The sequence below is a fragment of the Pezoporus flaviventris genome, unplaced genomic scaffold (assembly GCF_033815535.1).
Source record: "Pezoporus flaviventris isolate CSIRO_AGI_PZ_B2104156 unplaced genomic scaffold, CSIRO_AGI_Pfla_v1 ptg000001l, whole genome shotgun sequence".
NCBI lineage: Eukaryota > Metazoa > Chordata > Aves > Psittaciformes > Psittacidae > Pezoporus > Pezoporus flaviventris.
The window spans coordinates 17,697,156-17,720,341 of record NW_026892549.1 but is presented as its reverse complement, the minus strand read 5'-3'; the positions used below and the strand labels follow the sequence as shown (position 1 = coordinate 17,720,341).

General features: G+C 38.1%; 1 protein-coding gene and 1 long non-coding RNA gene across 4 annotated transcripts in view; one reads left to right on the top strand and one right to left on the bottom strand.

The window, feature by feature from the left end:
- LOC133265655 (uncharacterized) overlaps window positions 1-23,186 on the top strand; it is a 53,022-nt gene that overhangs the window by 8,375 nt on the left and 21,461 nt on the right. The window lies entirely within an intron of this gene.
- Window positions 19,212-23,186, bottom strand: part of PKP4 (plakophilin 4) — a 63,386-nt gene continuing 59,411 nt past the window's right edge. For all 3 annotated transcript variants that reach the window (XM_061446378.1, XM_061446384.1, XM_061446372.1), the window contains 3 exons: window positions 21,584-21,715; window positions 20,805-20,878; window positions 19,212-20,213 (listed from right to left, as the gene is read on the bottom strand). In XM_061446378.1, coding sequence (XP_061302362.1) covers window positions 19,965-20,213; window positions 20,805-20,878; window positions 21,584-21,715 — 455 coding nt within the window. In that variant the 3' untranslated portion in view covers window positions 19,212-19,964. The remainder of the gene's footprint in view (window positions 20,214-20,804; window positions 20,879-21,583; window positions 21,716-23,186) is intronic.

Here is a 23,186-nt window from a genome sequence, read left to right as displayed (position 1 = left end):
CTAATAGCGATGACAAATGAACCAAAGTCAGTATCTCTTTACACTGGTGAGCTATGCTATCACAAGTTTCTTTTTCCTATTTGCATGCTAGTCACTATTAGATATTGTCCACAGGTTTAGGTCCTGGAAGTTGAAGCATGCAGTAGCAAACCTGTTAAATCCTGGTATAATTTCTTTTCCCAGCAGCAGCATAGTTCTCGGGCAGACATCATAAAAGAGCTATGAATTTACATATTTTGGAAGGTTGTGGTGGTGATTCCCACCTTGGGAGCTTTCAAATTTCAAATTTAAGGCCAACTTCGACCGTGTCTACTCAGATCAGACATAGTCCTCACCAAAGAATACTTTTTAAAAATAGCTATTATTTTAATGTGCTGTCACAGCCTGCTGCAGTTTTTGGGAGTGGACCTAGAATTCACATAGGAAAATGAGGTATCTTGGAGATGCGACTGAATCTGCTGGCAGGATATGGAAGAAATAGATGTGAAGAAAAGTAAGAATGTGAAAACTAAAATAAATAAAGCATGGAAAGCAGAAGAATCTGGAAATGCCATGTGAGCCTGCTTACTTTGCTGCAGCTTCCACCTCTTTTTTAGAGTGTGGGTTGTGTTTTTCATAATGGAGGCAGATGTGGGAAAGCCTAGGGCCAGACAGGTAATTTTAACTCTGATAAGGAGACAGGAGTCATAGAAAAATTTTTTGAGTGATGTTCTCAGTGCTCTGGAACTCTTTCACCATTTGTGAAAATTCCTCATTGAGAATCTGCATTCTACAGGCAAGTTACTGCCTGATTGCAAAGTTTGAAAACTTACTCAGAGGAATCAAGAATCAACATGTTTCCAGGCAGACTGTCTGATTACTTGATCTAATCCAGCTAACAGCTATTAGCATAATTACACACCAGGCAGAGTCCACATCTAAAACAAGCACTTCAGCACACAGGCATATGGAGTATCTTCCTCATGTATCATGTTTTGATATCTCTCTGTTGCTACGTCTACTATTCATGACTCTGCAATATTTTCCCTTATCCTCCTATCTCCAGGATTGCTCATTTTCAAATGTCAGAACTACTAATTTGTAGCTATTGATACAAACTGATACTGGTTTTATGTCTGATAATTGAATGGTGAAATACTACTGCTGTTTTCTTAAGCTGTTCCAGATGGGCAATACATTTTTCATTTGAGTCAGTATAGCTTTCTTAAGATGATGCAGGAACATGATCGGAGCAACAAATATTCTGGTGCAGGTATATGACTTATTTCTTATTAAGACATGCTTAACCACCCCCCCCCCCCGCCCCCCATTTTATTTTTTGTCTGTTCATAGTAGTTCAGCATAATGCTGCAAAGGTTATTATTAAGTATATAAAGCATGAAGAAGACCAGTCAGTGAAGGCAGCCTGATGTTCCATGATTATTATATTGATACAGTTGTTTGTTAGTGCATATGCTATGCATCTGACAAAATCTATAGGAAGTCTGGCTTCACAGCTGTAAAGTTCACCTGTTTCTTTTGGAAAACCTGGCAAGTTCAAGTCCTGGTTCTGACCTGGATGCTGGTTGTTTCACAGACTACAAGAGAAAAAGAAGTGTTCAGACACTGTATGAGAGTGCTGACTAATTTTTTTGATTACAGAATCAAACTTTTTGACAGAATGATAGAAAAATATACCTTTGTCATCATGTGTTTTAGACACACAAATGTCCTTGTTAAAGAAGTAAAAATAGAAATAAAATTAAAAGTAAAAAATTACTGGGTAGTAGAATAAATGAATTGATTCTGAGGAATCCAATTGCAATACACTGAGCTGTATGGAAGCCCTCACACAGATTTCACTACTTCAGTCATATAATAACAGCAAGATTTGTTTCCTCAAAGGTTAAACGTGGAATTAATTGTATTTTATTCCTGTTGATTATGGCTTTAGACCTTCACTCTTAGAAGAGAGCTTAATGGTGGGAAGCAAAGGAAAGCAAAATATTTTTTAGTATCTTGCAGGTTTTACATGTCATGTAATACTGAACTTGAAGCTAGCCAGGTATAAATTATGTCATCGTAGATATGTTTCTAAGGAAGAACACAAAGCAACTTTTTGCATTAGAGTGCCAGCCAGTAGAGGGCACAGGATATACAGTAATTGAATAGGAATTCTTCATCGTGTAACTTGATGTTGAAAACTTGATGTTTACCCAGCAGTAAAGAGCGAATGTATGGTTTTCCTGATGGGTAGAAACTGATTCAAACTATCCAGTAATGGCCACTGCATAGCAGCTCTTTGAAACAGTAGTGATTATGAGGCACTTCTTGGAAGTGTATCAATGAACTGTAGAATGAAGGGAGAAGATTGTGAATTGGCCCCTGCTCTTGTCTGGCTGGTTATCTGTTACGGCAAGATTGGGATAATGCTGTAGTAGTATGGATCTAAAATGTAACTACTGTATTTACGCAGAGGAATAAAAATGAAAGTTAAGAGGAAAATGTTATAATTGATAGTCTTTAGAGAATGTAATATAAATTATAAAAAGATACTAAATTGAATGATCAGGCTTAGTTTTCATATACCCGTTTTTCTTGTTTGTGTTGTTATGGTAGTTATGGGGAGATTTATCTTGTAAGATAGATTACAGCCTTTCCTTGTGTGAGTGTACAGGTCAAGCTTGGGGGGTAAGTAAACTGCAAGTCGCTCTAGTTGCTCCCTGATCAGTTTTTTCAAAGGCAGTGTTGTGCAGAGTGGGTCAGTCCTGTCTTCTGAGGTGGCAATCACTCAGAAGAAAACGAACACAAGGAATCCTCTTTTTCCCCCACTAGACCACAATAGGATCAGCATACATGGGGCAGTCACACATGTCATGGTATATAAATAATATGTGTTGGAAGTTGTAGAAATAGAAGTCTTGGGGAAGCACATGATCCTTGTGATCATGTCTACATGCCATTTGGAAAGTGCGGGAAGTGATTTGTACTGTGTTGACAAGGAAACGAGTATTTCGTAATTCTCATAACTGTAACTGTACATATGAACTGCCACTAGATGGTGGTCACGAAGCAGAGGATTTCAGCATTTTCAGGACTAAGAGAGCTGGCAAGCTGAAATAACCTTTCCCGGCTTGTCAGATCTCTTACCACACAGACTTTGTAAACTACAAGACTTATAACCCTGTGCATCACTAGGACTGTTTCATGCTATTTGAAGAGAAATCTTCATCTTAGAATGTTTGTCCCCATAGCAGAACAGCAGCTTTAGTGCTACTGGGACAGTTTGTCCCTGTAGCCCTACAGCTTACAGCCAGACAGGATCTAGCACTGTAGCAGGCTAGTGCTCCTTGCACACCACCTTCTGTCTCATTGGACCAGATAGACTTTGTGGTCTTGTGAACTGCCACCATGTCTAGGATGTTATTTTAAAACCACTTAGATTAGGGAAGGTCAGCACTAAGGCAAATAAAACTGCATGACAGCTAGATCTGAAAAAAAATACCCAACCCAACAAACCAAACCCACAAAAAGCCCAATGGAGACAACTAGTGAGCATTTTCAGAGTGTCTTGCTTTTTTGTGACATTTGTGAAGTCAGTAGGCTCTGTTGAAGGCTATATTAGGTTTCATGTATGGTTTCAAATGTGGGTCATTTTCAACTTTGTTCAAACAAATGGACTTAGCAGCTTACTTTTGTTATATGGGAAAAGTTGTTTTTTTAAAAAAAAAAAAAACAAACAGCAAAGACTGGTTTTGCTTTATCTTTTTTACAAGCATCATTGTCAAAATGCATGCCTGGTAAATAGTTGAACAGGATGGATGTTGCAGAGAATTACAGTCACATGAAAAACATAGGGTTATAACACATTTTCCTGTGTATGTTAGGCATGAGCAGGGGTTAACATACCTATAAACTTTAAAATATTTTGGTTTTTTTGTTTGTTTTGCATGTTTGAATGTTTAATAATATCAACAAGCTAGACAAATTCAAACCAAATGCCTTTTTGACACTTGATGAATGGGCTTATCCCTGTTTCATTGTATGGGTTTATAATTGTGTACAGTATTTGAAATAAGCTAAATCATCTTCTAAACAACATCGTAACCTCTCTGGATGAGTGACAGCTTTAAGTCAATAGGATTGCTGGAGAATTTACAGCCAAACTGAAAGAATGTATATTTTGGTTCTTTATTAAGCACCCGTATACAAGGATTGATTTTTGGGCAGAGGGGATGTTGTCAACAGTATTAATTCCACATTTCATGTGATATGATGATCTTGCTTTCTTGTATCTCTCTGCCCATTCTGGGGGTGCACTGGCAGATTCTGGATTTAGTTAATTATTTGAATAATTTTAGGACATAGTCAAATGATCTGTGCTACAATGCAGTGACTTGATTATAAACTTTGTGTAATGAGCTGGAGGTCTTTTGCACTTAGTCCTAATAGAAATCAATCTCTTATAGTGTGTGATTACTTTGTGCCAATGGACATGTTGATGATTCATTGCACACTCTGCCTAGTCAAGAAAAATGAACCCACATATGGCTTTAAGAGCAACCTGGAAATTAACCCATTAAATATTCTGCTGCTTGTGGTTTTTTACACAAACGTTCTTTTACACATAATTCATGTAAGGCTACAAGGTGATATTTAGCATAAAAAAATGACGTGTGTAAGGATATTTACTAATCTGTGGGGTGCCTTGAAGTAGGAAGGAGATATGGTGCCTGAGATTACTGGCCTGCTCTAGGACTCAGACTGGTCAGCTTCATGGCAAAGGTTGGGGAACCAGCTGACCCTGACAAACTGATCCAGACCTTTGGCTGTCTGTGAAATGCGACTGCTGTAGTCTCCCAAAGGGAACGCCTGCTTTCCCTTTTACAGAAGGATTAATTTATATCGTGAGGACAAAAAAAAAATGTTTGACCTTTGTTTCTTCCTGTGCACAAACAGCCCACAGGTGGTAGGACCAGACAGTTGTTGCTGCCATGCTTGTTACTAGCAGCTGCCACACCCATTACATTCTCTTATAGCCACTTTCATTCTCTTGATGAACCACAGAAGAAAGAACTTTCTATTTTTGCAGTTTAATAGCATGCCTTACCAGTGAACACTGCCTTAACTTTGTAGTTTTCTGGCCTGTGTTCAGAAGGCATTTGATCAACACCTGAAACTTCATCTGTCCACATTAACTTGTCTGCCCTCACTCTGTGGTAGCACTCCCCATATTGTTAAATAATGCGTAGGAGTTGAGCCAACTTTTCATGCGGTTTGAGCAGAAAGAAATGCTTTGAACACATAAAGGCAGTGAAAACCTTAATACTATGTATGCCCGTGCTCAACAATGGAATGGGCAGTTACGTATGATGGTATCTCTGAGGAAGCTATTGCATTCTCTTTTTAAAACTCTGTAAAGTATTCCTGTTCTGATACTTTTTCTAGTCCTCACATCCACCTCTAGAGCTTGCCTATAGCTGTGGTTAATTCCTCAATTTTCTCTTTCAACTTCACTCTCAGTCATTTTTTTTTAAAAAACTAGGTTCCACAGTCAATTGAAAATGTTGTCTTAATTCTTTGCTTGCATGAGCCATGTCACTGAAGATTTAATGTGCAGATTCATAGTATTCTCACTGGCAAAATATTTTAGCACAGATAATCATCATCGTTATTTGAATTATTAAATCCTTTTGCTCTGGGGAAAGAGCCTATTTTGAAATATTTACAGCAGCAGACTTCACAGTGTAAGAGCAAATGCTTAGTTTTCTGCTCTGTGTGCAGGCTTAGCTGTCCTCCTAATAATTCCATTGATGGAGCTATAAGCATTTGCTCTTTAATTGCCTAGGGTAACACTGCTACACTGCTGCTGATTATGGGCAGGTTTTCATTGTTCTTCACAAGGCCTTCTGTTAACACACTAATGGATCTCAGAATCCAGAAAAGTCCACTGTGTTAGTGACCAACTCATGTGAGCTGCTGGAAGTCTACCCTAGAAATTTCAGATAGTCTGCACGTTAGCTATGATACGTAAAGCTTTCATGTGGCACGCTGACCTTTTCCAAGTGTATCTTCAGTAGCTAATGAAAAAAAATCCCCCTGTGAAAGTACTGCAGAACTCATACAGAAATAGAAATAGAGATAAAAAATCTTGATCTTTTTGTTCACAATACTACTTTCAATTGTTTTCTATCGTTTGTATAAAGTTTTGTATAAATGCATGTTACTGTCTGAGGACATAAATGTCCTATCTAGGATATACAGAGGTTGCCTTTAAATTTGGTAGTCTTTAAATTTGCTCTTCTATGAGTAACAAGGAGGTAAATTAAAAACCTGAGTATTTACACAGCTTCTTGGGTAGATTTTGCAGCCTCCACTGAGTTCATACTATCACAGCTATGCATTTAACAATAATCAAAGTAGACTAAAGCTCGAATGCCCAGACTCTGCCACTTGGACTTTTGGGGTTACTGAATTCCTACATGAAGTGGGTTAGAGAAGTGTGTCATCATTACAGTGTTTCCAGCTACACATAGGAAGGGATGGACTGACATGCAATACAATTTTACCAACACACGACTAATGCATTTTCATGCTTTTTCCTTTGGTGTAAGACACATATACATCAATCCCATGTAACTGTGTTATCAGTATATTTTTCAATCTCTGTCGTCTTTAAGCTGTTCTGGCCAGACGGTTACTTTTAGTGGAAGTTGAAACGTATTAATATCATTAGGTAAATGATATCAAGATAAATTCAGGGTTAGTCTGAACTGACTGCTTGCTGTCCAATATGCTTTTTTCTTCTTTCATGACTGTAATTATTGTCTTGGGTGGAATAGAGGAGTAATTCCCCTGTTTTGCAGTTCTCCTCCAACCTTTGTCAAAGCTTGACCTTTGCTGAGAAACAAGTGAACTCTTCTTCACACGTTTTCTACTCTGGTGGGTAGTTGTACATGTAGATGACAAAGAGGAGCAAAGAAGAATGACAACCAGTAACAGGTTGTGAAGGCTGCATCAAAGTGAGTCTTTTGACTTGCTGTCATTAGAACTCCGTTTTGTTTCCCAGGCACAGATCCTCAGCCTTGCACATTTTTCTGACTCTTGCTTTCCAGGGTTTATAGTTCAGTTATTTTAACTTTTTTTTTTTTTAATGGATAAATATGATTAGTTGAAATGAGGCCAAATTTTATTGAACAAAGGGAAATAAAATGTTGTCAAATTCTAAACAGGTTGCATTGGGTTGGAGTATATAACACGTAGGACCTTCTTTCCTAAGTTTTATTTCTTCATTTATTTAGATTAGATTTAGTTTTATATGAATTTGGTTCAGTAGAGGCTTCTGTTTTCTGTTCTAGGTGCTTATTTGGATATACAGTCCATCGTCTGCCTGATGTACATATGTATGTGTAGGTTGGATGGTGTATTATTGTGAATATACCTTTCCTAACCTTCATTTTAATAGCAAAACAATTTATATTGGAACTTTATATCAACAGCACATGAGGCTTATTTACTATGATAAACTTTAATGCAGAGTTTACATTTAAGCAGAGAGTATATGGCAGAAGTAGCAAGTCAATTTAAAGCAGAAGGAGGCACCTCACTGTTACATGAGACTGACTGATAGCAGTCAATGCTTTTTAATAAAAAAGTAATGCATTCTAGATGAGCTTGTGGATATAGTACAAATTTCTTCTTTCTTATATCCACCCTTTTAGAAAGTGATGCATCAACATGGAACTCTACATTGGTCTCAATCCAGGTGTGAGTCATTGCATGAGAAATGCAAGCATTCAGTGTGCTCTCAGCCATGGAAGAATGAAAAAATGCTCTTTTCCAGCTTTTTTTAGCTCTTTTCACCAGAAAGTTTTACAGAGGATGTAACTGTTCAATAATAATGAGCAACATTAAATTATGAAAAAATATCACAAGGCATTAAGTTGCTTTTTGAGTAAACTTATTAAACATACTAAGCTTTTTAAACATATTAAACATTGTTAAGCCTAGAGAAGAGAAGGCCCCAGGGAGGCCATAGAGCAGCTTCCAGTACCTAAAGGGGCCAAAAAGAAAGCCGGAGAGGGGCTTTTTACAAGGGCCTGTGGGGATAGAACAAAGGGGAATGGCTCTAAACTGACAGAGGGGAGATTTAGATTAGATATTAGGAAGAAGTTCTTCCCTGTGAGGGTGGTGAGGCACTGGCACAGGTTGCCCAGAGAAGCTGTGGCTGCCCCATCCCTGGCAGTGTTCAAGGCCAGGTTGGATGGGGCTTGGAGCAACCTGGTCTAGTGAAAGGTGTCCCTGCCCATGGCTGTGGGGTTGGAACTGGGTGATCTTTAAGGTCTCTTCCAACCCAAAACCAAATTCTGTGATTCTGTGATAGCAGAAATTAGAAAAATGTAATAAATCCTTTCCCTTCAACACCCTCCTTGATAACATGCAAGGTTAAGGGGAAAATAAGGTATGACTGGTTTTTGGTATTTCAGCTCTTCATCTGTAGGTGGTTTACTTTTTAGTAAGTAAAGACCTGATTTCTTGCATTGGAAAAACGCATGTCATGTCTTTTTGCCTACCATATATGCTCTAGCTGATGAAATACCTGATAGAAAGTCTGAGATGAAGTGCTATGGGTGCTTTGTTTCTTTTGGCACTGCCAAAGAAAAGTACACAAGTCTCAGCAAAGTCTCCATGTTTTCTCATCAAAACTGAGAACAAAGGCTTTTAATAGTTAACATTTACTCTGGGAAATAATCTATTTCAGATGTTCTACTGAAACTTGTCACGGTTTTGTGGAGAAACACACTCATTCCCACACAGGCTTGAGGAAGGTCTTAATGAACAACCTGTCAGTGCAGTAGTTGAGAAGTTGATACATGCCCTAGGTCTGTGTGTTACTTCAGTTTTACTTATTGGTTTGGTTCTAGCAGTGTGGTTTCAGAAGAGACGTCTGCTGTGGAAAGGTATATAGCTGATGATGGATTTAGTTGTCCTACATCATGTTTGCAAAACCCAGTCAGAACTGTTTTTCTGGGGTTAATCTAAAACTCCTCGAGAATGTTCCAGTTACAAATTTAAGCATACCTGATTGGGTTTTATGAAAACAGCCCATGTAGGATGATTACACTAGCATGGCTGATTGTAAGGTTATTATGAACTCTACTGTTAATTAAAATGCCATAAAGAAAGCTAAGAAAAAAAATTGATAGCCTGAAAAACCTAATAAGAGCAAAAAGAGAACTCCATATTTTTTGAAAATGACATGCATTTTAAATTGATGGATTTCCTGTAAGTTGTATGCATCTAAATATGAAGTATTTAGAATATCTAATAAAATAATGATATCTTGTGATAAAGGAACTCACTAAGTACCACTTTGATGCTGATTGTGAGCAAATGAAGAACCTTGCTACTGATTTCTGCCTTCCTTTGTGTTTGGAGAGATGTATTTCTCCATATCTGCTATCAGAATGCTCTGAACATTACATTGCTCCTGATTTACGCTTCTCCAAGGTAAAACATTAAGGTCTTCTCCTTAAGAAATAATTATGTACTGCAAACAGTGTTTTATGTACACCAGTCTTATATCATGTTTTCATACACTGAGGGCTTGTCTGGGAAAGAAACTGGATTGCTGGATGTTTTCCTGACTTACATTTGCCAGGCTTGGAGACTGATCCTTTATTTCAAATCTGTCTCGATGATTAGAAGTGCTAATCTTTTAAGAACTGGAGTTTTGGATCCAGGCTCTGACTGTATTCAAACCCTAAGCTAGTGGTGAGGTACTCGGAGGATACAGCCAGCAGCATACTTCAGATCAAAATGTCCTGCAAATCAATGGCTGTGTTTATTTAAGACCACTCACCCGGTGACCACCCAGTAGAAAACAGACATATCTGCTCATGAGAATGTGACAGGAAAAAAAAAAAAAGGAATAATTTTACAGGGATAATGTTACAGGATCCACAATGCAGTATATATGTTACATTCCCATTGTGTTGAAAGTGTGTTTTTGCTTTGGAAAGTGCTGTTCTGTGCTTCACAGAAAATGGCTGCGATGGATAGGTAGTGAATGTTGCTCAGTACTCATAGCAAGGCCTGAGGCCTCTGCAACCAGTTCCTGTGAGAAAATTGGTCTAAAAGGCATCAGACCCTTTGCTGTAGGTCTAAACTGACAGAAGTCAGCTTTTTCAGGCCTCCTTTCTACAGTGCAGTTGCCATGCTTACACACTGCTTTAAAGGGGGAAAATTACATTTATTCTGAAATTGTGTCTATGCTGTGGCCTTGCCTCTTTTGTGCCAAAATAAGCAATACAAACAGTGTAACTTTTCTGATTTTTCTGAGAGTAAGGAAAGATGCATACATTAGAGGGATTAGTCCCCAAGTGTGCTTTGATTCACAACCAGTTATCTTTAACGAAAGCTCCCTGCAGTAAGAAAATTACAGTTTGTGGTGTTTCTGTACAGTTCTTCAGTTCTGGGTGTTAAATCATAACTGTGGCTATGTGAATGGAGGAGAGTATGCAGAAGTTGACTGTGCTTAGTATTTTATGCAGTAATTATTTTCCAAGATGTGGTGGGGTTTTGTGTTTTTATTTTATTTTATGGGACATATATTAGGAATTTTTAAGCACAGGGTAAGGAAACTGTGGGAGATGAAAATAATCAATAAATGGATATCAAGAACATAAAGCCCTGGAGTGATGAGGGAATTCAGTCTCACACACCGAGGTGCTAATGCTAAAAAGGCATGATATCTCCCTGGCAAGAGATGATTCCATCGCTAGAAGGCAGAAATGGCAGAGGCAGTGAGCTGCGTGTGTTTACATATCAGTGAGCTCTGTGTGTTTGTATATTTTTCTGTTCCTTGCTCGTGTGTAGAAAGGAACTTTTAAAATTAAAATAACGCATTTTTGATGAATCAGCCTTGATTTGAACCCTGTAATTGCGTTCAAAACCAGCTCAACTGGGCTGGTTCCAATGGAAAAAGCTTCCTAACAGTATGTGAATGTGAATGCTATGCAAACACAGTAGTCTCTAAACACTAGTTTGGCTGTTATTCGGGAATGGGTAGAACTCTAAATATTAGAAAGAGGAAGGCTGTATATATCACATTGAAAATGAGGTATTTGCTGGTCCATGTGTAGAAGGAGCTGTTTGCAACTGCTGTGGAGATGAGCAAGGGCTAAGTGCTTTTTCCATCTGTGGGAATAAAAAAACAGGCATGTTTTCCACCCAGTCCAAAAGTACTCACCTTTTGTTCTGCCAGACGCTGCTCAAACTGTGGACTAGACGTGGGCCCTTCCACCTTCTTAGGTCTTAACAGGCACACTAACTTAGTGAACTAAGTACTTATCAGATTGTGCTGTGCTAACCATAGCCTTTTCCATAATATTTCAGCTCCTGTGTGGGAGGGCATGGTCAAATTTTAGCTTAGCTTAAAACATAAAACCACTGCTATGTATTTTCTTAGCTGCCTTAAGAATAGGCCATCGATTAGATCTGTAAAGATAGAACACACAGGCTACTTTGCTGTAAGAAAACAACCCTGAAATACAAGTTTTGACAGTCTTTTTTATACCCAATAGTACAAAAACAGTAGTTCAGCTCTGTTTTTTTTTTTATCTTAATTTGACCTTGTCCCCTAGGAGATACTTTTTATGTGGTCAGGTCTGGATGTTCAAATCCCATTTGATATACCTATGTTGAAAACCGCCGCTGTTCTATTTGTTAATCAAAGAAAAAAACCAACCCATCAGTATCTGATCTTTAAAATAAATAGGGGAGAAACATGCGTTAATGTAAATATGCTCACGTAAAGTGTATAAAAGTACACATGCCTCAGGAGCTACACTGATCTGCTACATACTTGGCTTGTATTTACATTCCAGTTCTTTCATAAAGATGACAAATCTGTTTGCTCTTCTAATGTTTTCTGGAAAACAAACAGCTTTGCAAATAGTAAGGATGAAAATAAAGCAAGAAAATGAGAAAGTGATTTACATCAAAGTTCCACATACTTATCATCATAATGGCCACTATGCTGGGAATTTCAATAATTATTCTTAATCTGCTAAATGACTCTAAGCTTAACTTGGTTTACATAAAAAATAAATCTCATTAAGAGTCTCAAAAGATTTGTTTTTCCTTCTCTTGATGTTTTTAAGCTTGCTGCTCCCTAGTCACTCTGTGTTTCCACTTTAGCTCATTAACCTAGGCGCTAAAAAACTCAGTTTGACCTCTATCATCTTCACTCCTGAAGGCTGATGACAGGATGCAGAAAGCTTTTGAAGAGACAAGCAGATTTCAGAGGCATATTTTAATAGATTTATTTAAAATATAATACTGTAGCACATGGACAGATAAAATATGTAAGCTATAGAATTAAAGCTGAACATCTCGGGACCTAGGGTGACAATCCAGGAAGAATACGTAATAGAGATGGTCACAGTCATTTCCGCTAAGCTACTTCGGACAAGCACAATTCAAGGAATTAAAAACCCGCTGCGGTGTCTTTCCCCCTGCCTCCCCTGGTAAGCCTTGGTAGTGCAGATGAGGTGCTGACACATAATGGTAACAGAAGAAACAGTTCAGAAGCTTCACTAATGAGCTTGTTAACAGTCAGAATCAATAAAGCCTGTCTATGATCACACTTACCATGAAAGCATTCAGCATAACTCAGCCCATGTTCCCAACAGGGCTCTCTGTAGGCAGGTACTTTAAGACCTTTCCATATCCTTGGTGACTTTTAAGACCTCTAAGTGGTTGTGGGTTTTTTTATGGTTGAAGGATGAGTTGCATTACTGGATTTTTTGTGTGCATGAGAGTAAAAGATTACACAAGTGCAGATGAAGGCAGGTGTCCTGTGGACCAGCCTGAGATGTAAAAAAATGCTCAGTCCCTGATTGCCGTGGCTTTTTTGTCAACAGCTAGAAGGAGCCTAGGGAAGAAATGCACCTTTTGTCTGGCGCAAGGTACAGTCTGTCAATGGTGGCAGTAATCTCTGCAAACAAGGTGTTAAAATGCTTCATTCTGGCTCTGCTTAAAGGTGTAAATTGATGAAATATTAAATCTAGGAAGTCTAAATTCCTTGTTGTGGAAATAAATCTAGAATAGCCATAGAATCCATGCAGCAGACAGGCTTAGACTTAAATTTTGTTGTACAAGGCGATTATTGTAATTAAAACAGTAACTTGATAACAATCCCCCAAATGGAAAAATACTAGGAAAAAATAAATATTCCAAGTTTGTATCAATTCTGTCACATTGAAACAAGGTTTGTATTTTTCTGGGATGTTTTTTCTGTCGGAAGTAGGCCCCAGGTAAACTGCATAGAGTCAGAGAATCAGCGAATCAACCAGGCTGGAGAAGACCTTTAAGATCATCAATGGATAAGCCCATGTATTTTTGAGATCAAATTGATTACAGTTATTTAGTGTTATGAGATCTGGCTGTATAGGATTCAGTGTGAGGATGTGAATTGGTGCTGCTTATGTTGCAAGTTGAGCAAAACCCATGTAAATGAAGTCTATCAACCCAGGCTTTTAAAAGTCAAAAGAGCAATTCAGCAGCTTGATTTTCCTCCCTTTTCCCCACCCCATAACACATCAAAAATAATGTTTTATGTATTTTTGATCTTCAGAAATAGCATTGCCCACCTTGTACCTAGGAACAGCTCTACCCTGAGACCAAAGCTCTGCTCTGACAGTGACCTGTTGGACTTGGCTAGGGCATGGGATGATAGGACAGATGTATTACACTTTCATTGACTGCAGTGACTGCATTAATAAATACAAGAAGGATTCACCTAGTATTTTTATAGTGTACATGACATTGTAATATTATCATATTATCCTAAAGCGAAGGGATATATGTGTTAGATATTTGGCTGGTTTTGTTGTTTTGGGTTTCTTTTTAATCCTTTAGCACCTTCAGGTATCCCTCTGTCAGACTTACTCTTTCTCCAGTATTTGAAAAGGTAATTAGTATTTAAAATCCCTTCCCAAGTAAAGCCTTTTTTTGTCAGTTTAGTGTAGGTTTTTGCATTTAACCAAGCAACTGTTGTTGACTCTTTTTTGCTTCCTGATTTGTACATAACTGCAATGTTTTGAAGGATTGATGTTTACTTCTTATTCTGTTGATTGGCTGTTTAATCATAATAGCTTTTTTTTTATCTTTTTGAAATGTTGTGATAGATATTACGCATTTACTTTGAGCCTTTAATGTAGTGTCATTAAAGACTCTTCCTGCCATTCACGAACATCCCTTTCACAGGGCTTTTTTACTCCAAACTTGCAGGTTTTCTGTAATTGCCATTCTGAATGTAAATATCAATAATAGCTACCTGGCATTTCCTTAGCCTTGTTTGTTTAAAATGAAGTTAAAATGCAATAGCAAAAAGTTCCTGAGTACTAGTTTTGGTATGCTGTAGTCACTGCTTATGCTGCTTCAATTTCATGATTATGGAGCAGGATCCAGTGTTTAGGAGCAAGTCAAGTGTTACTTTCTGTCTGATGGAGAAGTTATGGAGAAATTATTTTTTTTAAGGAGAGGTTGCTGCCCCCCCTCCCCCAAGTGGTAGTCTGTTATGGTATATGGAAAGTATTACAGCGTGATGCCCAAATTAGTGGCATTTTCCCAGTCTCTATGGAGGTAGCTGAGCTGTGTCATTATTACTGCATTTATTGAACTTGCAATGTTAAGGCCCTTTTTCAACCTGTTAAGTCACTCTTTGCAGTTCCTGTTTGGCAGCCAGGGATGCAGCTGTAACCTGTAGCTCCTGCTTTGGCACAGAGCCCTCATTTGAGAGAGAAAGCAGCATTCTAATCCAGACAGGCTTCTTAAAAGTGTGTGTCTGTAGTCCTGGTTTCAATTTTTTGAATAAAATTTGGAAGAGGTTTTTTCCTCCTTCTTCAGACTGTTCCTCACCACTCAGTATCTGAGTTCTTACCAACTTGTCTTACTTGTTTAAGGATACCAAGCTTTTAGACTTTGCACCACAGACTTCCTTAGTCTGAGTTGTGTACTCTGCTGATCTTGTATGTCCCTAGATTTTGAATTATATAAAAAAAAGCTTTAAAATTAAATATGTCAAAGTAGCAGCCAATGGTATTCTTTAGAGATCTTTGGCTCATCTTTGGAAACAAAGTTTTAACCTACAAGAATAGTCTAAAATTTCTCGTTTAGTCATATGGACCTAATATGACTGTGTCATATTACACTCACTGCAACCTGACTGAGGTTCTGACAAGTGCAATTCGAGGCTCAAAAATTAGTGACAGAAATTGGCAATAACAAAAAAAATCAACTCTGCATTTGTTTTTAGAACTTGTAAATACTATTGTTATCCCTATCGTCATTATCATTGTAAGTTACTACCTCATTCATATTTCACTGACTTTAAATAAACATGAGCTGCCATCAGATGTAAAGTCAGTGAAAAAAACCATCAGATGGTAGAAAGTTATTTAAAGGCCATGATTTCTTTCTGAAGAACTGTTCATTTCATATGTGGCAATGTATGTATGATGTTAGGGGTTACTGCGTAAAATTCACATATCAGCTGGAGGCTTGACTCTGAAAAAAGTCACAGAAAAAAATAACTGTTCTTGTCAGCAGTTTACATGGATCTCAAAAGGTGTAGTACCTTCACCTAGCTTACTGTGAGTCAGCTTAAAAATTACCTGACTTGCCTTTATAACCTCATGGATGATTCTGTAATAGAGATCACATGACAATGTAAGGTTTTGGAATACCTAGTCACAGGATTTTTCTCCTGTGTAATTTTACTAGAGTTGGCCAAACCAAGCTGTGAAATTAAGTGTTACAGTGTATTTTGGGTACCTCAACGATTTACTTGCTCTTTCCAAGGCAGGAAGTGTCACTGGCTACAGCTAATCTCAAATTCTGTTTTGTCAAAAAGGAGCTATTTCTGTTTTTAAGACGACTAGTGAATCTTCCCAAATCTACTGGCTTTTCTTGCTAGCTGCTGATCATTGTTAGGAAGGCAACGCAGTGCACAACAGCATTTGACAGTATTAAACTTCAGTAACAACTGTCCAGTTCCAAGGGCTAGCAGAGTGAAACAAGTGGCGCAGCCATGAATTAGTCCTTGCCTCATAGCCAAAACCAAATCCTTGCACCTTCATGTGTGTGAAGCTCCCCCCAGTCTCTTCTACCCGGCCTTTCCTATGAGACATTTCATAGTTGGTCTCAAAAGAACAGCTTTCCTTTTGAGCCCCTTATCTACTGCTGTTGACAGCTGCAGTAATTTACCCATGGCACAAAGTAATGTTTTGCTTGGGTTTCTTTTTTTAATTTGATTCATGTTTACATTGTTAATTTTCATGAACATTAGTTGTTCTTACAGTAACTCAAGACACAGAACGCACACAGCATTGTCCTTGGCTGAGATGTTTTCTCTTCAGTTAAGCCACTGTCTGTTTGCTTTGGTAGGCTAAAGAGTTTGTATTTTTCCAGTGTTCACAATCCTCTTTCTTATGGCTAGATCTTGTTTTTCTGCATAACTCATCTCTGTGTCTACCAGGGCTCATCTGCATCTCCTTGCGTTGCCCTGGGTAACAGTTTCTTTTCACTTGACAGTTCACCACATTAGTTAGGCCTGCTCTGACCTCACATAGCTGTGCTGTCATGCCACAGCCAGGTGTTCTCACTGGAGCTGTATGCCTCTGTGGATGTGTCCACAGTTAGTATTTTAGGGTATGTTCTAGATCCTTTTGCTACAATGAGATGAGTCACTCCATTTCTCTCCCTGTGAGCACAGAAGAGCAATTGTATATGGCAGCACAGGATTGCAGCACTTCATTTCACATCAGGTAGAGGGCTCGGTATGGAATACCACTACACCAGCTTGGGAAGAAGTGATCTGCTGACTAGCCTAAATCCCTGGCTAAAAAAAATGAAGTGCATGGCAGCTAAAGATGTGGTAAAAAGTATCTGAGGACAGATACAAGCTGACTACAGTTCAGGCATACTCTTCCAGACAGATAACTAACAGAAGTCAAAGAATCATCTTACAAATGCCATCCTGAAAAGAAATCCTTGTTTGTCCTTTCATACAGACTTCCTGTATGTCATGGTATCGATTCACCAAAATGTCAGGGCAGAGTGCTGAGAGTTGCAAATGTCCATGTATGACTTACATCGCCCAACTTGACCATAATGGGCACGTCTCATTCGGGCAGGAGTAAAGGCCACCAAAAAAAAAAAAAGCATCTTTTTATGGGACAGGATTTTTTTTTGTGCCTATTTGAATAATAATCCTAATTCTGTTATGATTCATCTCCTTTCTAGGCAAACTGTATTTAGGCATTTTAGGAGATAGAGAACCACAGCATGTTACTTTAAGCGCTTGGTTCCCACTGTTCCCTGGTGTTTAGTGAGCGTAACTGTTTTGCTGTGGTCAGCCATACTTTCAGTTGGCCTCTGTGGGAGTTATTTACAGAGGACAAGTACAAGTCTGCTCTTGAATCTCCCTGCACACCTCCTCAGTCTTTTCTAAGCCGAATCATGCTTAACTCCCTGCCTTTGAAGTTTAATTGCTGTTTCACCATATCTGCAATTAATAGAAAGGTGAAAACAGTAGTGAATTCCTCAGGGCACTATTACTAGTTAACTTCCAAATTAGCAGCACTCCTCCTAAGAACATCCACTTTTCAAAAAAGTTAACCATTTTTATCTTTCTCAGTGGAGTATCAACCTGAACACAAAACTGTGAATACAACACATTTTAAAAGCATTTGGCATAAATTTATGCTCCTGACATTTGGAAACGTGCCCAAAAGCCAGACAGCACTATGAAAGTGAACACTGAAATGAAATTGTGCCCTATTTCTTCCCCACATTCAGTCTGAAACTACACATAAAGGGAAATTCACCAACAAATATACTGTACAGATAATTTTAATTAGAATAGCACCAAGACATAATGTGTAAAAATACATAAATAAATAAGACAAAACCAAAACTAATATAATGAACCATATATATATATATATTTTGCAGCATGAAAGATCCAAATTGGGGGTGCTGTCCCAAATCGTGCTGGTTTTGATGAAACTGCCTCAGATGGGAAGCAAAAATCCTTCCATCATGGAGCTGTTTTCCGGAAATGACTACCTCCCTGTTTTTTGGATAGCTATTAGCAGATTCAAAGCAGCAAGTAATAATAGACTATAACCATTTCAGTCTACTGTTTTGTAATCTGAAGCTAGTTTCAATCTTCTTGGAACAATGAAATGCCAAATAAGTGTATTTGTCTTAGAGCTTATGACCTATAGTAGGCTTTAAGGCATACCAGATAATCAGCTTGCACATGACTAGAGGCAGTTAGAACACCACTGACAGACTGGTGTCAAAATTATTGTTACAAGAAAGAAACTCAAAAGTCGACTAAAAGAAAACTATTTTCTACCTTAAAAGGAAAAATAAACTTTTAGGCAAGGCACCATCTGCACAATACCTCAGCAACACAAGCCACACGCTGTACCCCGTGCAGAACTATGTGGCTGTGTATTGGAGTGAAGGCCTAACCCTCTACTTCTACTGTGCTGCTTACCCCTTAATTTCTTTTCCCTTTTACACTCAGTTGGCTGAAGTAGCCCAAGCCATTAAGGAAAGGTGAATTTGCCTTACAATCTACACTTAGAGTAGTTCTGCTTATCTTTTCTCATTTCACTGATGCAATCAGGGTATTTAGAAACACTGAAAACCAAAGAAAAGTGCAATGACTGAGACCAATAATTACAATTTTAGACAGTAAAAAGTTAACAGACTCTGTGTCATGAGGAAAGTATGTGATTTAGTTACTTGAAATAAGGAAAGATTTTTACTGTAAATAAACAAGGAGAACGTAGTCAAAATGGAGACTAAAATCTCTATGAAAGCGAGATCATCTTAATTTTCCTGGGGAGAGCAACGGGAAGGGTAGAGAGGAGCGAGGGGAAGGAAACAGGACAGACTTCTGAAATATCCTGGATTGCCCATATCAGAAGTAAAAATACCAGCTTAAGGAGCAGGAGGAGGAAAGTGCATAATTTAACACTTTGGTCTGCCAGCCTGACAAATTCAGAATATACGAACTGAAGCAAGCTGGAAAAATGGCCCAAATGTTTTGATATCTTTAACCTGCTTAAAAACATGCAGTCAGACTTCATAATCATATTTGTTTCTGAATATCACACACAAAAAAAATCAAAAACAAAACAGGGAACAGCTTTCCATGGATGAGACTTCCATATTTATTGTTATTCCATGTGCATAGAAAATGGCAGTGAAATTTCTTATGAAATAGGCAGGGAATGGGAGAGGTGCAGATATATTGGACTGGACTTTGTGCTTCAAAATGATGCTATTCAGCTTTAAAACTTTTTTTTCTTTTTAAAATTTATAACATTTTCTTGGATTTTTTTTTGTGCATGATGTTTCAAATTCCTTTTAAAATGACGCACCGCATTACAAATGGATGGCACTTTAAACCAACGTGGCATTTCCATATTTACACCAACAGCAGAAATGTACAAGACGTAGTAGCATACAATCGTGACATTTAGTAATAGCAATAAAACAAGGGCAGCCATTTTATTTTTTCTGTACAAACTATCAGAACGAGACTTTTATTCACATAAAAAAAATCATCTTTAATTTGCTCTGACCTACACACTTCCAAATTCATTTTCCTCAATTCTCAAACCTTTCATCACATCGCCCACACCCTCACCAGACTACAGGAGCTACAAGTAATTATACCTAACATCTAAACAGCAAAACCCATCCTTTCCAGTTTTTCTACCTGACAATTCCTCACTCAAAAAAAAACCCAAAACAAACAAAAAAACAAACAAAAAACCCCATCTTCCTTGTTCCTTCTTTCATCTTTCACATTTCATAACCAAAACAACAAAAGAAGCCACTCCATTCCTTCTCACGCAAGATGAGGAATGCACTGTTGTTGCTGTTTCTCTTTGATGCTACACCCAGGAGTCAGGTGAGCCTGGGTACTGTTCTGCTCTATAAGAAGATCGTCGAGTGGAATAAAAGTCTACGTAATTTGTGGTTGATTTCAGTCCATATTGTGTTGTGTAATCTGAAGTAGCAGGAAAGTGAACTCGATCATCAAAATATGGGTCTTCATAGCTGTGTGGGGACTGCAGATACAATCTGTACGCATCATAGTTTTTTCTGTTGGTGTCTTCTTGACTGTAGTACAATTGCTGATGCTGTTGACAGAATGATGGAAAAATAAGCTTTCAAAATACTACTAGCAGAGAAAATACTTGTTTCTCAAACTTGCACATCAGACAGAACCTTTCCCTAAAAAGTTAAGTGCAGCTCAACCAGTGATAACAGTAACATTGGTGTCACCCTACAATGAGGTACAGGAAATGCACCTCATCTGTAAATTAAACTTAATGCAGGAAAAGCCTCTAAGCCTGCCTCCCTGTCTCCTCTTGCACTCATTGGGAAGCCAGTAACTTTTCCAAAAGTAGCCTTTTTAGAGCATAAGCAGAAAGTACAGAACTGAAAAAGAACCCCAAACCCATCCAAAATCACATCAGGTCAGAAAAGTAGTCTCAGATCCCAGTACAAGAGCAGGCTAAAATACAGAACTATAGGACTATAGGAGGACACAGAGGTACATAAGCAAGTGGCAGTAAGTAATGTCTAATAACAAATTCACTTTGCTATAGACACACACTGTAAAAAGGCACTCTACTATTACAAAGTATGCTCAAACTCCCTGAAGCTCCACTAAACACTGAACACAGTCTTGTTATCTGTGTCACTTCACAATAAAATTTTGGAGTCACCTGTAGTCGTCTGTTTTGTTCTCTTGCTGGTGAGGAATAGGAACTGATGTAAATTGGTGAAGCTTTGCTGGAACCTGTGAGAAAACAGTTTATGGCATAAACTTCAGCCTCTATGCTTTTGTCTATAAGTCTATTTGCTTCTAAGTTACCTAGAAGAAATTGTGTAGCACCCTATTAAGTCTCCAGATTTTAGTATCTACTAATAATATAATACAGCAACACAATATAGGCAGGTTTTTTCCCCTCAGCAATAGTTAATCTGAAAACAAAAGGGTTTTGTGTTGCTGTTCTCCGTTTTACAGATTAATAGCATTTAAAACAAATTTTCCTTCTCTTTATTCACTACCATCTCTGTTGTTTTGCGTCAAATAGTAAGGAAAAGATGAAATCTTGGTATAATTTAATAACATAACAGTATTAAATTACAGTAATACAGAACCATACGTTATTATTTATAATATATATATGATGTGCATAATAAAACAATTTTCTGTAATAGGATTTTAAATACAAATAAAAATTCCAAACACCTCTCACCTCCCACTATATAAACAGATCTTCCTTATTCTGGTAATGTGTGCAATTTTAAAGACAATAGGAGAGACAGAAGAAATTCCTATGCTGTTCCACAGGCAGTGAATATAATGAGTAAAAATGGAAAACAACATTAAATGGTAACAAACCTGCTAATGCAACTGCCTCTACTATTACTGTATAAACTGCTCATATAAGGAATATTTATGTATTCCAGTTGAAAGTTCACCTAACCACTGTCTTACCAGTATATATGTCTTTATGGGTAATGACATCGCCTTGGTTATTATAATACTGCATAGAAGGTTGCGTTCTCTCATATTCAGAGCGGGGTTCTCTAATTCCTAATAAAGCCGGTGATGAGGATGTGCTGCCAACTGATGTAAAAGAAAAGATTATCAGTGTGTACAGCAAAAAGCTTTCCCATACCCAATCTCCTCTTCATTCTCTCCTCATCCCTTCTCCCTCAAGGATTAACAAATGAGGAAAATGTGGGTAATGGACAAAATGACGAGAGTTCTTCCTGGAGGAAGAACCCCAACAACAAAAGCTATCAACCATGTAGCATGAGATAATAATTTCCTATGTTAATGGTGAATCACTGCTCTATAATGCTTATAATTGAAATAAGAGACCTTACCCATTTCAGTTTGCATATGACTTTTAAGTTGCATTTAAGACGACATTCCCGCTACCGTTTATGATTTTATATGTTACACTTAAACAGAATCTTTAAGTTCGTCTTATCACTTGGGACAGGACAGAAGAATTTACAGTCTGCCTGGCTGAAGGGCTCCATGTATACGTTTGTATTACTGTTCTTTGATTAGCACACAGAAGCGTATCTTTGGCATCTTGTGCTCCATTTGGTGACAACCCTCATAAGACTGGCACAATGGTTTACTTATTTCATATTCTTACAGTGATCAGCTCAGTCTCTGCCGTGGTTGTAAAACATTTGTTTTGTTTAACCGTCCCTCTTTTACAGACACCTCAGGTTTTGTTGGCTTAGAAAGACTCCACACAGCAGATATATACCTAAAAATATTTTCTAGAAATTTGCCTTCAAAATGTTAATCAATTAGCTGTGTCCATTACATCATATCTCACAATTTTGTGTTCTTATGGATAGCTTAATCACATTATCCTGCATGTTCACGGGTAAAAAAGTTAAATTTGGGGATGTCATTAAAATTCTGATGGGTGCGTTAATGATGGAGTGACAGTGCCCTCTGTGGACATGCTCCCTACACCAGACTTCCACCTTGCCAGCTTAAACTGGTTCATGCTCTGCAGCAGAAAAGCAGACACTTCCTATTAGAATTTTTTACTAAGTGTTCTCTGAAGTACGACCGCCTCAATACTGTGCAAGAGCTGCACATGTTAACTCCTACTGGTAGTTCAAAGAACTGGAAAAACATAGTTGTTGTGCTAGCAAATCTTGGGAGAGAAAGCACCGAGATGAGAATCAGACAGTAGGTACTGGTACAACCTTTTGCACTTTGGTAGAATCTGGTCAGTTCCCTGAGCCTAAGCTGTGTTTGCTTCCTTGCTTATTTTGAGAAAATATTGTTGGTGCTGGCAGTAGGCATGAGGTAATCTGTGTCAAAGCAGTCTGTGTCAAATAGTCTGTAGTGTTTTGGTGCCAGTATGTGCAACTTGGCACCTAGGCGTAAAAGTAAAAACCGCCTTCAGTATCCTATGGTTTGAGGCTGACAAAGACACTGGGTCAGGACATCCTTTTAGATGAAGGGCTGGGAGAAAACCAAATGTATAACACAGTAGGATCAGAATAACAAATCCTCTGTAACTGGTGACGGCAGTCTGCTGTTGTATGGCACTAAACAA